The sequence below is a fragment of the Neodothiora populina genome (genome assembly GCF_041146345.1).
Source record: "Neodothiora populina strain CPC 39397 chromosome Unknown canker_contig_17, whole genome shotgun sequence".
Classification (NCBI taxonomy): Eukaryota; Fungi; Ascomycota; class Dothideomycetes; order Dothideales; family Dothioraceae; genus Neodothiora; species Neodothiora populina.
In genome coordinates, this window is record NW_027191406.1 from 996580 (window position 1) to 1011230 (window position 14651).

The 14651-nt window shown below is 52.7% G+C and overlaps 3 protein-coding genes across 3 annotated transcripts; 2 read left to right on the top strand and 1 right to left on the bottom strand.

Moving 5' to 3' along the window:
• Positions 1-1421: 1421 nt before the first annotated feature.
• Positions 1422-4523, top strand: AAFC00_004246 (uncharacterized protein; the record flags this gene model as incomplete). Its single annotated transcript, XM_069343856.1, has 2 exons — positions 1422-4094; positions 4152-4523. The coding sequence occupies 2 exons, from the start codon at positions 1422-1424 to the stop codon at positions 4521-4523; spliced, it is 3045 nt and encodes a 1014-aa protein (XP_069202405.1).
• Positions 4524-7398: 2875 nt separating this feature from the next.
• On the top strand, positions 7399-10106 carry AAFC00_004247 (uncharacterized protein; the record flags this gene model as incomplete). Its single annotated transcript, XM_069348441.1, has 2 exons — positions 7399-8378; positions 8822-10106. 2 exons carry the CDS (start codon positions 7399-7401, stop codon positions 10104-10106), a joined length of 2265 nt encoding a protein of 754 aa, XP_069202406.1.
• Positions 10107-10697: 591 nt separating this feature from the next.
• AAFC00_004248 (uncharacterized protein) lies at positions 10698-12359 on the bottom strand (the record flags this gene model as incomplete). The annotated part of the gene is made up of 1 exon (XM_069343857.1): positions 10698-12359. The coding sequence occupies one exon, from the start codon at positions 12357-12359 to the stop codon at positions 10698-10700; it is 1662 nt and encodes a 553-aa protein (XP_069202407.1).
• Between the last annotated feature and the right edge of the window lie 2292 nt (positions 12360-14651).

Genomic DNA, 14651 nt, shown 5'->3' on the forward strand with positions numbered 1-14651 from the left:
CCAACAAGTCGCGTGGGCTGTTACCAGAAATAGCATTGGCGGTGTGTAACAGCACAAATCTCATATTAGATGTGGCGCCTATGAGGTCAATCGATGACTGTGCGAAGAGGAGAGAGTGGATACATGGTCTAGTAGCCGAATATCATCAGAGCGGATGTGGAAGCAGATATAGGAGAGGATTGGAGTGACATCTCGCCGGAACAGAGGAACAACACTGATAGCTGTTCATATCCGTAGATGGACAGCTAGGACAAGCCATGGAAGTGATATGAATGGTCGAGGATGATTACTGGACCTGGCCCAAGCTTCGTAGATGCAACCCAATGCGACCAAGGGCAGACAGGTACGATTACGGTAGGTCTTCCGTACACTTAATGTACTGTAAATGACACTGGGGGGGGGGGGCAACAGTTGCACAAGACATTATTACGACGAATCAAGAACGTGTGTGAATGGAGAGCCGCGCCGCTTCTTATCGTAGAGATTTCCTTGCGTTGCCGTACCTTATCTGACAGTGGTAGACCACGAGAAGCCACGATAGCCTTGTCACTCTGTCGCACTTGTGAGGCCGCCACAAATTGTTATCGAGCTGGTTCGATGGTAGAACAGTAAATTTAGTTTTTTTTTTGTTGTCCCAGTTGTTAGATTTCGGCATAACAAGACGAAAGAACATAAGGGTCGTCGTCAGCCTGAAAGCCCGCAGTTGTTCTATCCCGTCTGATCCAAGTAGAGAGCAACGCAGGCGCAGGCGTAGCGGAGGCAGCAATAATAGGTAGTCACAGTAGCAGCGCGAGCATCGGCAGCGGCATTATCATCATCATCATCATCATCACCAGCAGCAGCAGCAGGTACAGAGGCTGCTACAGGTACGCGTCTCGACACAGCCGGCGCCCGCTGCCCGCTGTCGATCCTGGAGTGTGCCCTCGTTGGCTTTTGCACAGCACAATTGCTTGTTGGCGTGTGGGTTGTCGGCTTCTGTGCTTTTGGGAGTGTCCCTGTCCCTCTGTGGTCAGAAGTGTGCACATCGCCAGTCGCAGGTGGTCAGAAGGGAGACCACGGGACTGCGGGACCACTGTACACTATTACTGTACTGGACTACTGAAGGACGGCAGACGGACAGAAGACGAAACGACGTTTCTGTAAAACGACGATCACCCACCCACGCTCTGGCTCTGGCTCTGGCCCTGTGGCCCTGTGGCCCTATTTGGCGTCTCTTCTGGCGTCTCTTCTGGCGTCTGGCTCTGGCTCTGACTCTGGCTCTCTGAGGCTTTGTCGCTTTTGGCTCTGGATTTGGCTTTTGGCTCTGCCTCTCTGAAGCTTCGAGGTTTCCCTTTACGATTATTATTGAATGCCGTCTTGGCTTTGTCACTCGCTTTAACAGTTGACACTATCCTCCCCAATCAATCAACCACCCAAAAGCCATGAACGGCGACCTGAGTCTGTCGCAGTCTCTGGGTGGTTTGCGTATTGCCAATCCAGACGACGACGAGGACGACGAGCCCGCTGTTGATGTCGATGTTGCTGCCGCTGCCGGCGCCTCTTCCTCACAGCCTCCTTCCTCGCAGCAGCAGCCCACCTCCTCCTCCTCGCAGCAGCAGTCACAACAATTACGACTACCACAACAACAACAGCAACAGCAACAACAGCAACCAGAACAACCAAAATCACAACAGGTCTTCGAACCCCCGGCCCCTCCTCTCCATACTGCCTCCACGTCACAACCACAGCCCCCTGTCAGCTCAACCATCGAAGACAAACGCCCTACCATCTCCTCACAGTCGTCTGGCAGCACGATACGAGACTTGCAGCGGCCTCTGGGCTTATCGCAGATTTCATCCGACAACGGCAGCAACAGTGGTTCGTACCACAGCTATGTCGAGCAGGGAGTGGGTGCATATGCAACACCTGGTGCAAGCGCAGACTCGGCTTCAATCTCGGGTGCGAATGTCATGAATACAGGTGCAGCAGCAGCAGCAAGCAGAGGCACGAGTCCAGGAGCAGCCCACCGAGATGGTCTGCTGGAATCATACAACCCCCAGAACCCCCAGAAGCCATACCGCGCCCCCTCGGTGTCCTCCGATCATTTCTATGTCCAGTCACGCATGAGTCGACAGCCTTACGATACGCAATCCCAGTACTCTCAGAACTCACAATACAGCTCCCGCATGCGCGATCCCAACGACCCGAGGACGTCGGCCCGTCCGCTATCCATCTACAACCATGGCAACGCCTCGAGCAGTTCTCAGATCTCCCACGCATCATATCGATACAACAATGACAACATACAACCGCCACAGCCCAACATGGGTCTGTCAAGGAGTGCCTCGAGGGCCACCGCATCTGCCGCTACTGCCGCCATGGGCGGCCAGATGCCCACCAGGCAGCCTAGTCGGAGCTACAGAGGTGATCCGCAGATGCCGGCATCGTCAGGGATGATACTGCCCCGAAGGAGCTCGAGGAGGGTGGCCCCTTCATACAACGGCACTGCCGCTCCTCCACAGGGTTCTCCTTACGCCATGGAAGGTGGTCCATTACCGAGCAGTGAGGAGTGGAAAGACAAGGGGGCCGCTGTGGCCACCCGGCAAGAGATAGACGCTAACGGAAGACCAGTGCAAAAAGTTATCAAGAAGGGGGTCAAGGACTTCAATTTCGGCCGCACTCTGGGCGAGGGATCATACAGTACCGTTCTGGCTGCAACCGACAGGCAAACGATGCGGGAGTACGCCATTAAAGTGCTGGACAAGAGGCACATTATCAAAGAGAAAAAGGTCAAATACGTTAACATCGAGAAAGATGCGCTGAACCGCCTGACCGAACACCCTGGTATCGTGAGGCTGTACTACACCTTTCAGGACGAGAGATCTCTCTACTTTGTCTTGGACGTTGCAAATGGAGGAGAGCTTCTGGGCGTTCTTAAGAAGATGGGCACTTTCGACGAAGATTGTGCGAGATTCTACTCTGCTCAGATACTCGATTCCATCGCCTACATGCACTCCAAGGGCATCATCCACCGAGACCTCAAGCCCGAGAATGTGTTGCTCGACGACAACATGCACACAAAGATCACGGATTTCGGAACAGCCAAAATCCTCGACATCAAGCGGACGATGGACGGGGGACCTGGAAATGACAATGTCGGTGATACCATGGATGGTGCGGACCAGGAACGAGCAAATTCATTCGTCGGCACGGCAGAGTACGTCAGCCCCGAGCTGCTGACTGACAAGAATGCTTGCAAGGCCAGTGACCTGTGGGCCTTTGGATGCATTGTCTACCAACTTCTGACTGGGCGACCACCTTTCAAGGCGAGCAACGAGTATCAGACATTTCAGAAAATCGTTGCTCTGGACTACGTTTTCCCTGAAGGCTTCCCTCCTATCGCTAGGGACCTCATCGAGAGGCTCCTGGTACTCGACCCCTCGCAAAGAATACCAATCGACCACATCATGTCACATCCTTTCTTTGATGGCATCCAGTGGGGCAAGAGTTTATGGAAGCAGAAGGCTCCACGTCTACGAAGCTACATGCCTCCCCCGTCTGCTCCCATCAGTCTGAACAACAATGGTTCCACTACGAATCTCGGCAACATCCCCGGCATTGCAATGGCACCCGCACCTTCCCCGTCACATTCGATGCATCCGCAGCAGCAGTCGGTACAGTCTCCACCTCAGCAGCTCTCGCCGCCACAGACTCAGCCAGTCAGACCACAACTACGAGCCATCACCGAGGTCGCACCTCCCAGTCAGCTCGACCTGGACTGGTCCTCTGTGCTCACGCGGAATAACGAGCGCATCCTCAAACTCGGAAACATGAACGTCTTGACAGCACCAGCCCCACACTCGCCAAATACGAAACCTGGCGGAGATGGTGAACAGAAGGAGACGCCGAACAGGAAGTTCTCCCGGTTCTTTGGTGGAAGCACTACGAAGAAGAGGGAGCGGCTGGTCATCATCACGTCTAGCGCGAGACTGATACTCGCGGCAGCTGGCGGAGGCGAGAAAAAGGCCAAGATGGAGATAAACCTGCTCATACCTGGAACGTCATGGAAAAGCTACGTGGACGGCCGAGGTTTGACTGTATGGAGTGTTGATACGGTAAGCGTTTTGCTATTCTCTCTCTGGGCCGACAGCGACTGACACACGGGTTACTAGCGCGACAAGCACCTCTCTTTTGACGATCCACGCTCAACGCCTTCGGACCCTGAAGGTAGCGTATACAGCACACAAGAATGGCTTGAAATGATCGAGCGGGCCAAAGAAGTGGCCATGTCTCAATCAGCCGCACATTCCTACTCCAGTGAGTCTGCGTATAACGATTTGGCATCGAGCGTTTCCAGCCCGGCCAGTGCTAGCGGGGGCGATGGTGTTGATGGCATGCAACAGCAGGGAGGGCCTAGTGGCTTCGGCGGGAAAGAGGGCAGAAACACATTGCGAAAAGATCCGGGAGACACAGAAAGCTTGAAAGGGCGGAAACCACGATTCTCGAAGAGACATAGCAAGAGCGGGCTTGCCGCAGTGTTCTGAGCAAAGGGCTGTACAGACACTCAGAAAAGGGAGGAGGAAAGAGAAAAACATAGGACGGACAGGCGCGCTCATGAGTTCCACGCCGCAGCTGCACGCACCGCGTCTTGTCAACATCTTCTTACATTGGTCCAGCCGTTTTGGTTTCGTCCTTGCCCGTCCTGCGTTTTCTGCCAATTTTTATTCGAACTGGTCTTTGACAGGAGACTAGCATGACTTATGACACTGTTTGATTCAAGGGCATGTTCTTGTTTCATGTTTTGTCTGTTTATTTTTTCTCACCTTTCCCCTTTCTGTCGTCCTCCTCGAGTAGTTCTTGACCCATCTTGTTTCTGCCCGGCGTTCGACGGCCCATTTGTTTCACTGTCTGATTGTTTCTCTTTCTTCGGGCCTGGCGAGCCCTTGCTGCACTCATCTATACTGCGATGGCCATTCTATATCTTCTCTCTCGTTTTCTTTCTGTTCTGTTTCGCGGTTTTTGACCTACTTTCCTAGCTTTTTTCTGTCCCGTTTCTGCTGGAGGATGATCGAGGGCGCACAAGTGACGGCCATTGCATATACACATACAACGACTACCAGAGCGCATGGTGTTGCGGAGTGTCTCACAAGCTTTGTTCTTGTCAGTCGACCTCAATTTTTTTTTTCCATGTTACTCGCTGGGATCTTATACTATTTTTGTTCCAGTTCTTTTTCGTTGGTGTTATTTTGTTCTATTCATTCACCTTACCCTCCTTTCCCTACATCTCCCTTATTGACATGGGTCGAACCAGAAGTACATGTGTTCGACCTTGACGCTTTTGAGATACAAGAGGAGGGAAATTGATACTGCGTCAAAGGCAGGAATATACAGGCACTGTGCATACAGACCGAAAGCAAGAAGAAGACAGGGTTGCAGAGTGCGACTCATGGGGAAAATGGAGTTGAGTGTTTTTAGTCCGGCGGTGTATAGCGCATTGAGAAATTGTTCATCCTTTGGTTTCAACTTTTTCGAAAGAAGCGGAATAGCATGTTGTTTTTCGATCCAATACTTCCAAGATTCTTCTTCATTTCGAGCTTCTGATTCTACGAGTGACACAACTCCCGTGACTCAGGGAAGGAAAGGACAGGATACCTCGGCCAGCAGCACTGGGCTTCTGACAGTGAACGTACGATGATCATCTGCTAAGGTACCTCCCGACCACAGTTTAGCAACTGTGCGAGCTTGTCATTCTACGTCATTCGCACGAGCTGTCTACACCAGCGCGTTTGATGTATCAATAGCACACCGGTATTGTCCAAGACCCTTTTCTTCTGCATATCATCATGGCAGGACAGGAAGAAGGGGGGTGGGTTGGTCCTTCGGAAGAATACCTTACGGTATACAAAGATAGCTTCGAAGATGAAGAAGATACAGGGGCGCAGTCGGGCGTCAAGAGGTAAGTAAGGTTTAGCGATGTTGCTGCTGCTACTACTGCTGCTGCGGCCCTGTCTGCCTGTTTCTTTAGAGGGGATAGAAAGGGCGCGTGGGATTCATTTACATGTGATGCGTGGGCAGAGCCCCGCAGCAGCAGCAGCAGCAGCAGCAGCAGCAGCAGCATTGCGTGGACTTCCCGTCGCCTTGGAAGAGGTCCATCGAGTGCATGCGGTGCTGTGCTGTTTGGCTTGTTCCTGTTTGATTGACTGGATCGACTACAGCGTTAGTTGATTGGTTGATAATCGTAGATGGATGGACTATTCTGCCCTGGAATGGGTCAAGGCAACTGCGGTAGCTAGACCAAGGCAAGGTAAGGCAGAAGCAGAAGCCAAACACGAGTCACGCCTCTAATTACTGGCGTGCATTCCTGTGCGTGAAACCCAGAAGTCTGGAGGTGTGTATTCGCTCATCTCTATACCTTGTACATGTTTCATGGTCTCCTAGTTTGACCAATTTCTGGATCTGAACAACGACAAGACTCGATCCGCTCCACAGTCTTCTTCTTTCTCGCCGTATTTTGTAACCGTCCATTTGGCGAAGCTTTGACATTTACAGCATAAATTGTACTGTTGACAAACTAAACGTCGGCCAAACAACAGGTGAAGGTCGGGTCTGATTCACTCTACACTCTGTGATGCAACCTGTTTAATCCACGACGAGAAGAGAAAACAAGTCTTTGCCTCTGCTCTGGAATCATCAACCCTCAGGATCTTCCTCTCGGCTTCCTTGGTCCTGTCGCACCGCCTCCCACATCTCCCAATCAAAGGCAGGGATTTGTTTAATTGGGCACACCCCACCAGCGTCAACGTCCACTTCATGTCAGGCCGCATTGTACAACACACTCCCTGACGACCATCCATCTGTCTTCTTGTCATTTACTTCTCACTTTTCCTCACCATCTCACTTGTTCCCCGGACACCGGATGAAGGGTGTCACAGCGTCTTGTCGCAATCATGCCGCTACGCGCAGACATCAAGATCAACTACTATGCTGCCCTTGAACTGCCCGCCGATGCCACGATTGAAGACATCAAGAAGCAGTACCGCAAGCTCGCTCTGAAGCACCATCCCGACAGGGGAGGAGCGGTAGAGAAGTTCCAGGCCATCCAGGCTGCCCATGAGATCCTAGAGGACCCCGCCTCCAAGGCCAAATACGACTCGGATCGCAGGAAGGCAGGACTTCTACCCACCTTCGGCCGCACTGCCGCTTCTGCTGCCTCAGCTGCCAGGCCTCAGGCATACACGACTCCTTCGAGTGGCGGCTTTGCCCCTCCTCCCAAGCGCAACGCGAGCACGGGAGTCCCGCCCGGATGGCGACCTGGTGCCACCCCTGGCGCTGATCGTTTCACAAATTTCCCCCCGACCCCCTGCACCCACGAGCAAGAGAGAGGGAGACAAGGCGAGCAACTTCAGTGCGTGGCAGAGCATGTACACGGAGAAGAAGGGGTCTGCGCAGCAAGCGCAGCAGCAGCAGCAGCAGCAGCAGCAGCAGCAGAGTCAATACACAAGGCCGCAGCCCAAAGGTGCATTTGGCGCCTCACCCCAAAAGCCACGTCCCGCTCCTCCGCCGAGGAACGACACGCGTCTCCCCACCGAAGAAGAGATTCGGGCGGGCATGAATTATCGGCCAGCGCCAGGAGCCTCGTCGTCCTCGGACCGCGCACCGCCTTCATGGGCAGACTTCCAGCAACAGAATGCAGGCAAACCTGGCATGGGTCGGAGTAACACCACCAAAACCCCCAAGAGAGGTGGATTCAACCCCATGTCTGGCGGTGACGAAGGCCAGGCCGGCAGCACCGCCAACTACTCGACTCGAGCGAGGACAAAGTCGGATGACACACGCGCTTTCCCACCCCCTCCTCCGCCACCTGCTCGTGATCCTGAGCCAACGCCCGAATCTCATAGCTACAGCAATGATGCTCCGTACACCGAAGGCTCCAGGGTCAGGACGCCATATTCCTTCCATCCCGGCCAGAAACGATTCACATCCAGCGACAACCTGCGCCAGAGTACCCCGACGAGGGAGTCCGCTGCGAGAACAAGCACGTCTAGAGCGAACGGCTCTGCCCAGAAACCTGTCATTATTGACTCCGATTCGGACGACAACTCCAGCTCTGCAACCGACTCGACGGCCACAACGCCTGAAAATGCGAACGCGCAGACAAAGCCTAGCACCCCATCTGCGCCCAATCCTTTCGCGCCCCGACCACGACGTACCCCCGTGCCTCCAAGTAGCCGGACCGCCTCACCCTTCAAGACCTCGAGATTCGAATCTGCTTCACCCGGCAATCTGGCAGGCAACAAGCCGCATGCAGGCGCAACCGATGGTGCTGGAGCTGGCCACAAGGCCACTTTTACCGGCTCAGCAGCCAATGGCCAGCCTGCGGAACAGGGCAGAAACACAATGTACGATCCTCCATCCCTTTCGCGTTTTGATTTTCCACCAGCCACTCCTGTTTCGAAGTCTTCTCGTGCTTCGACTCCTGTAAAGTCTGAATGGGCCAACATTGGTACCTGGGCGATTCCTTCTTCTGTGAAACCACCATCACATCTTCACGAGTCAGGTATTTCTCCACAGGAACACAGGCGTCCCTCGAATGTGGAGTGTCCAGGGCTTAATTCAACATCGGTCCCGAATGGAACACCTCGAGTTCGTGGAGAGGCTCGTTTACCCAGTCTTTTCGATCCTTTGTCCTTTTTCAAGCCTGCTTCTCATGGAAAGAATCCTCCTATGGTGAATGGCAGTGCCAATACATGGTTTGTTTTGCCATGAAGATTCTGTTTTTGCATCGTTCTCTTGTCGTAACGCTCGGCATGAGGATTTCTTGCTGATTTTCTTTCTGATCTAGTTTTACGTTTCCGATTGACGCCAGCACCTTCGGCACGCCTGGAGTCAACAGCACGGCGACAAGCAAAGGCGATGGCCCGATCAACACGGACTTTACTCCGGGCCTATGGGAGGGCAAGTTCTCTGCCCCCAATGTGTTCGCCGCTCCTGTACCTGCTAGAAAGCCATCTTCTCCGACTCGTAAGTCTTCGAGGATATTCAGGACGCAAGCCAATGGATCTGCTACATCGGAGTCGAATGGGGGTGGGTTTGCTGCTTATAGCGGCAGCACAAACACGGAGCCTCCCCCACCAGCACCATCACCGCCTCAGAATCCCGTGAAGTTTAGTGCCGATGAGTGGGCAAAGACAATGAGTAACCCCTCTTGGATTCTACAGCCCGAGCCCTCGAGATCGAGCTCGACCGCGCCCACTTCCTCGCGACCCTCATCGAGAGGCAACAGAAAAGCTAGCGCAAAGACGTCGGCCGTGAAAATCCCGGCGACTATGCCCAAGCCTGCCAACGTGACTCCGGTCGAAGACGAAAGCACCAACGACAGGGAAGCTCAGACAACGAAGACTGCTCCTGCTCAACCACAAGCTTCTCAGCCTGTACCTGCAGAGGATGCCATGGACATTGACATGGGCGGTATCTCTCCAGCCCCTAGCACTACGTTCGACTTTACAGCATCTGCTTCTCAAAAGAAAGAGCCAAAGTTCGTGCAAGTGGACCCGTCGAACCTGCGTAAAAGTGCAAGTCTAGGTGAAGTAAACAGTAGCAACACTGGGCTGAGGACCAAGCTTGACGATCTCGCCGATGTTCTGTCTCAGTCCACCACGGGGTCGGGCCTGGCAGACCTTGCCGACGTGGCCTCTACTCTGCCGTTCCAGTCCAAGCCATCCACGACCTTGCCAACCAAGAGCTACGCCCCACAACTCCTCGTCCTGCCCAAACTGCCAATCGCGCCCGAGGCACCCGTCAAGCTGACCAAACAGTCCTGGCAGCGCTACTGCGAAGTGTTTTCTCGTTACATGACTAGGTTTCATGACTTTGACGGGACCATCGTGGGTCACTTTGACAAGCGTCGGGTCGAGGCCAGGGAGATGCTCTTGCGCGGCGCCGCGGAGCTGGAGAGCGTGGGCGCGCTGAAATGGTTGGACTACAAGAAGAGTGTCGAGGAGGACGAGCGCGTCAGGGCGCATTGGAGTATCGGACACGAGAAACATCTCGACGCGGTGCGTGGGTTTGAGGCTGTCAGGGAGAGGGTGCGCAAGTTGTCCGAGGGCACCGGGCTGGCTGATTTCTGAGCCCTTTTTCTTCTTCTTTTTAACAATGACATGAGTCGACGTGATTTTGACCAGGGCTCTGCTGCTGGATGTTTTTCTATTTTTCTTCTTTCTTCGGCATCTCAGGGGAACAATAACACCCTGCCAACACTCGACGGGCGTATGGTTTGAAGGACCGCCGCGCTTGCTTTTCCGAGCTCACTCGTCTTACTCGCCTCATTATTGGGAAACACATACAATCAATATCCACACGACGTCACAAGATCAGGCGTGTAGAGGTGTCAGGAGCAACGCCGTCATATCACAGCTTTCTTCTTGATCATTTTTCTGTCGTTGTCAGCCACGCACGAGGTCATATGAGGAAATGTGGTAGTCATGGACGGATGAATGGCATGAAAGGAACGGGAGTTTACCGCGGCCTTTTTGCTGTTCGGTCGTAGCTATGATGGTATGATAGAACGGTTCGTATGAGATGAATAGAGACCATGAATTCTCTCTTTGTTTTTCATTTCTCCTGTTTCAGAAGATACGCAGAGTACCTAAGTTCCTATAGTCCCTGCTTCATCACTAATGCCCTCAACCAATGGTAGGTACACAAAAAGAACAGGACCGCTATTTCCCCGCCTTCCCCAGAAGCATCTCATAAGTCCTGCGCACCTCGGCGCTCAAATACTCCCAAACGACCTCGTCGGAGTAAGGCAACGCAAAAGAATCCAACCGATCAGGGGGGTGAAACCAGTAGTTCAACGCCATGTGGATGTTCGCATCGTTTTCTAGTCGTTGTTTTCCTTTTCCTTTTCCTTTTGCAGATACAGATCCATTGCTTTTGTTGTTGTTTTCGTGGTCGTCGCTGAACGACGTCACTTCGTGCCACCATGAAGTGGGTAGGTAGAGCATTTCGCCTGCTTTGAGGTCTACGATCAGAGGTTCTGGAGCGGAAGCTAGAGATGCGCACGGGATGGTCGGTGTTGCCAAGGAGAGGTGGTGGTGGAGTTCTTGGGTAGGGATTTGAGAAAAGGAGAGGGGTTCGCTGTTGCTGCTGCTGCTGCTTGGTTTCAAAGGGTTCGTTTCGTCGTCGTCGTCGTCTTGTTGGTTCTCTGACATGTCGTCGTAATCGTCGTGGTCATCGTTGAGTGGGAAATCGTCTTCGTCTTCGTCTTCGTCTTCGTCTTCGTCTTCGCTGTTTGGCTTGGGGGCTTTTTTGGCGTCTGGCGTTAGCTCGTCTTCTGCTTTTCGCTTGTTCGCAAGAGATGAAGAGGAGGCGTGCGCGTCGGCTTTGATTTGGGCGCTGATCTTTTGCATCAGTCCCTCGAATTGTTCGTCGCCTTTGAGATTGTCCGTTTCGTCGTCTTCTTCCTCGTCGTCGAGATCGTCGTCGTCGTCGTCGTCGTCCTCGCCCTGCGCCTCCTCCATGGCGAAATCCATCATCTTGTCGACAGCTTCATCGTAGAATAATTCCAGCGCCTCGAGTTCTGCGTCTGTCCCGTCTTGATCTCTCAGCAGATCCATCTTCTTCTCCAGAGCCTTGACTTTGATCTCGGCGGCGTCTCTTTCCGTTAGTCCGTCTGCTCTGATGCCATCTTTGCCCGGAGACTCGTCGAGGCCCGGCTGTCTATAGACGATCAAGCCGTTGTCGTGAATCTTTTCCAACTGGCCATATGGTTTGGCGTGCTTGGCCATGTCGGGCGGGAAGAGAACAAAGCGTTTGCGTCCTTTGAGAAGAATATAAAGATTGTCGTGGAAGTCATGATGCAGACCAGAGCTGGCGCCCGATGACCTGGTCCTGCCGACCCAGAGGTTCATTTGTTGTAGAGAGAGATTGCCCATGAGGGACGGAGTGAGGGGAACGTCTCTGAGCAGAGACCTCACAGGCTCAGGAAACGCAGTGGCGGCCAAGTCCTCGTCGAGTGTGTTTTCTGCCTCTTCATCGTCATCGTCTTCCTCTTCCTCGTCGTCATTCTTCTCTTCAGCGTACTGCGTCGTCAAATAATCGTAGACGTCCCTCTCCTCGCTCAGCGACTCGAGAAAGTCCCCGAACGTCGTCTTGACTCGCTCGACGTCGGTGCCGTATTGTTTCTTGCTGGCGTGCATGGGCTCGACCTTGACTCTTGCGTCGCCCGCATTCTGCTTGAGGTAGCTGATGTCTGTCCATCTCTGGTAGGCGAGGAACTCCGGGTCTGTCGGTACGCCGGTTATGACGAGCGGCTTGCGGGTCGAGATGTGGTGCTCGAAGAGGTATTCCGGCGTCAGGGTTTTGGTGTCTTTGCGCTCCATGTTGTCGTCTGTCTTCTTCTCTTGCAACAATGAAAAGCAGGGAGGGGATTGGGGTGGATCAGCAACTGCTCTGCTGGAGTAATTTAATAGAATAAAATAAAATAAACTCGTGGAAACTCGACTTTGCGCCGGAGATTAAAGTCGGGGTTTGGATGGACCTGTAAATCTCTTGGCATGTGCTATTACTGTGTCTAGGTATTCACCTGACATATCACTTTCGTGGCACTGGTATCCCGTAGCTGATAATAATATCATCGAATCATCTCGTTACTTCATTGCACAGCTTGAACCCCATATCAATCTTCTATCGGTATGAGATCCCTCATAGTGCATGACTCGTGACTCTAGTGCCAAAGGGCGGAAGACCATGCTAGGATTGTGAAAAGGTCAACGGGGTGGTCAGCAGAGAAATCGTCGCAGAATCAGCATGACGACTCCTGAGGCATCTAACTATCGTTGTAGACTACGAGGATACAGTCGACTGTTCTTGTGTACATGTGTGGCATGTGGTGGCACCGACATCTGAGACCTTTGCACCGGGAGATCATGAAGTAGCGGCAGCAGTGAAACGAGCAGAGCCCAGCGTAGCACAACCGTCGCACCTATCGAGATCTTACCGAGTCTCGAATTCCGATCACTGCTCTGAGCTCTTCTTTCTTCTATGGAGCCCCGGACGGGGAGGTGTACATCATTCAGTGGTGCGTCTCTCTATAGTACCTATGAAAATGATAGGGAAGAAGTTCTTGGCAGCATGAAGCCAAGCTCATCAAGCAAATCCAAGCTCGCAATCCCGAATCAGAAGAAAATCATCAGAACAAAAAGCCAACCGTTCTTCCATGTCAACGACTCCCCCTGATGATCATGTCTTTTACTTTCAATGTCTCCCGGTAACAATGTCGAAATCAAGGACTTGCAAAAGATGATTGTCATTATTCGTACATCGATCAAATCAACAATATCCGGCTTACGTCTCTGTGCCTCTTTGCTGAATCGTCGCATGTGTTGCGATAGCCGCCTGACGCGGCCTCTTGCACAGCACATCTCATCACTACCACATCCGACCCGTTCGTCCTCGAAAGATCCTCAACCATCTTGAGACCCTGTAACTTGCAAGGATGCGACCGTTCTATACCTCTCGTGATCTCCACCCAGCACTTACGAATACGGTAGGATGGTACCTGTATCTACTCGTGGTACACGAGATGATCGACCCTTGTCTGCGTCAAGCCCGGGAATGAAGACCCACCGATCAGCCTGCCTTCGCGTTTCAAACTTCTTGTGACAGCCACAAGGGACCTTGCACACGAGACATCCATGAGCGCGTAAACTTGGGGTGAAGATCCATGTGGGTTCGTCGGTACAAATTCATCATCATGTCTGCGCATCTGTGTTCTTGTATTTTTGTTTCCTGGTAGTCTTCCCATCTCCTGCTTGCTTTTCGTTGTGTCATTCATTCTCCCATACTCGTGCCTGTTTTCTTTATCGATTGAATTGTAAAGAATTTCGTATTGTGACTGTCATTTCTGGTTCCCATCTTATTCTTTTTTGCTTCAACTATATACCCGCATCAGCTTTTCGTTATGCAACTTTCTCCTACTTCACCACAGCGCAGATGCAGAAAGTATGGACAGGCTGTCCTGAATGTGGCAAAGGCTCCTCGATGGAGAGCTTTGATTTTGACTTCTATCTTGTTGCTGATCACATGCTGGACATGGCGAGCGAGTCACGGCAACATCTCTGCAGCAAGACTTCCTTCATGGAACAAGTCCGCATCGTCTGGCCTGCAGGACCAGAGTGCTGCGAAGCCGGCAACGCTGCAGATCTCTAACATTACGATCGATCTCGAGTCAGGAGAGCACAAGACAGTTCCTGCTCGATTGAAGAAAGAAAACCCGCAATTCCATTTACTCATACATGCCCCCAAGATCAATGCGGGTGTTTGCAGATGCCTTCTGTCATCATACATCCTAAACTATCCCCCACCTACCTTGGTGGGATATGAGCCACCCGCAAACCAGCCGGAAGGGCAGACTATCATTCCTACCCCGAGGAACTCGACGAATGACCAGAATGGGATACCCGATGTTTCACACTACCTCAAGACGCAACGGAAGATCAAGGATCAAGATGCTGTACTTCTGGTGGACGGAGAAAGTACCTTGTTCCAATTGCCTTCCGAGGTCTTGTTATCTGCCTTCACCGAAGAAAGCGCACGCCACAATCGCGAACTCGCGCGAAAGTATCCACCAGTGACATTACAAACACCTCATGAGCCCCAGTCCGTGCAGAGAT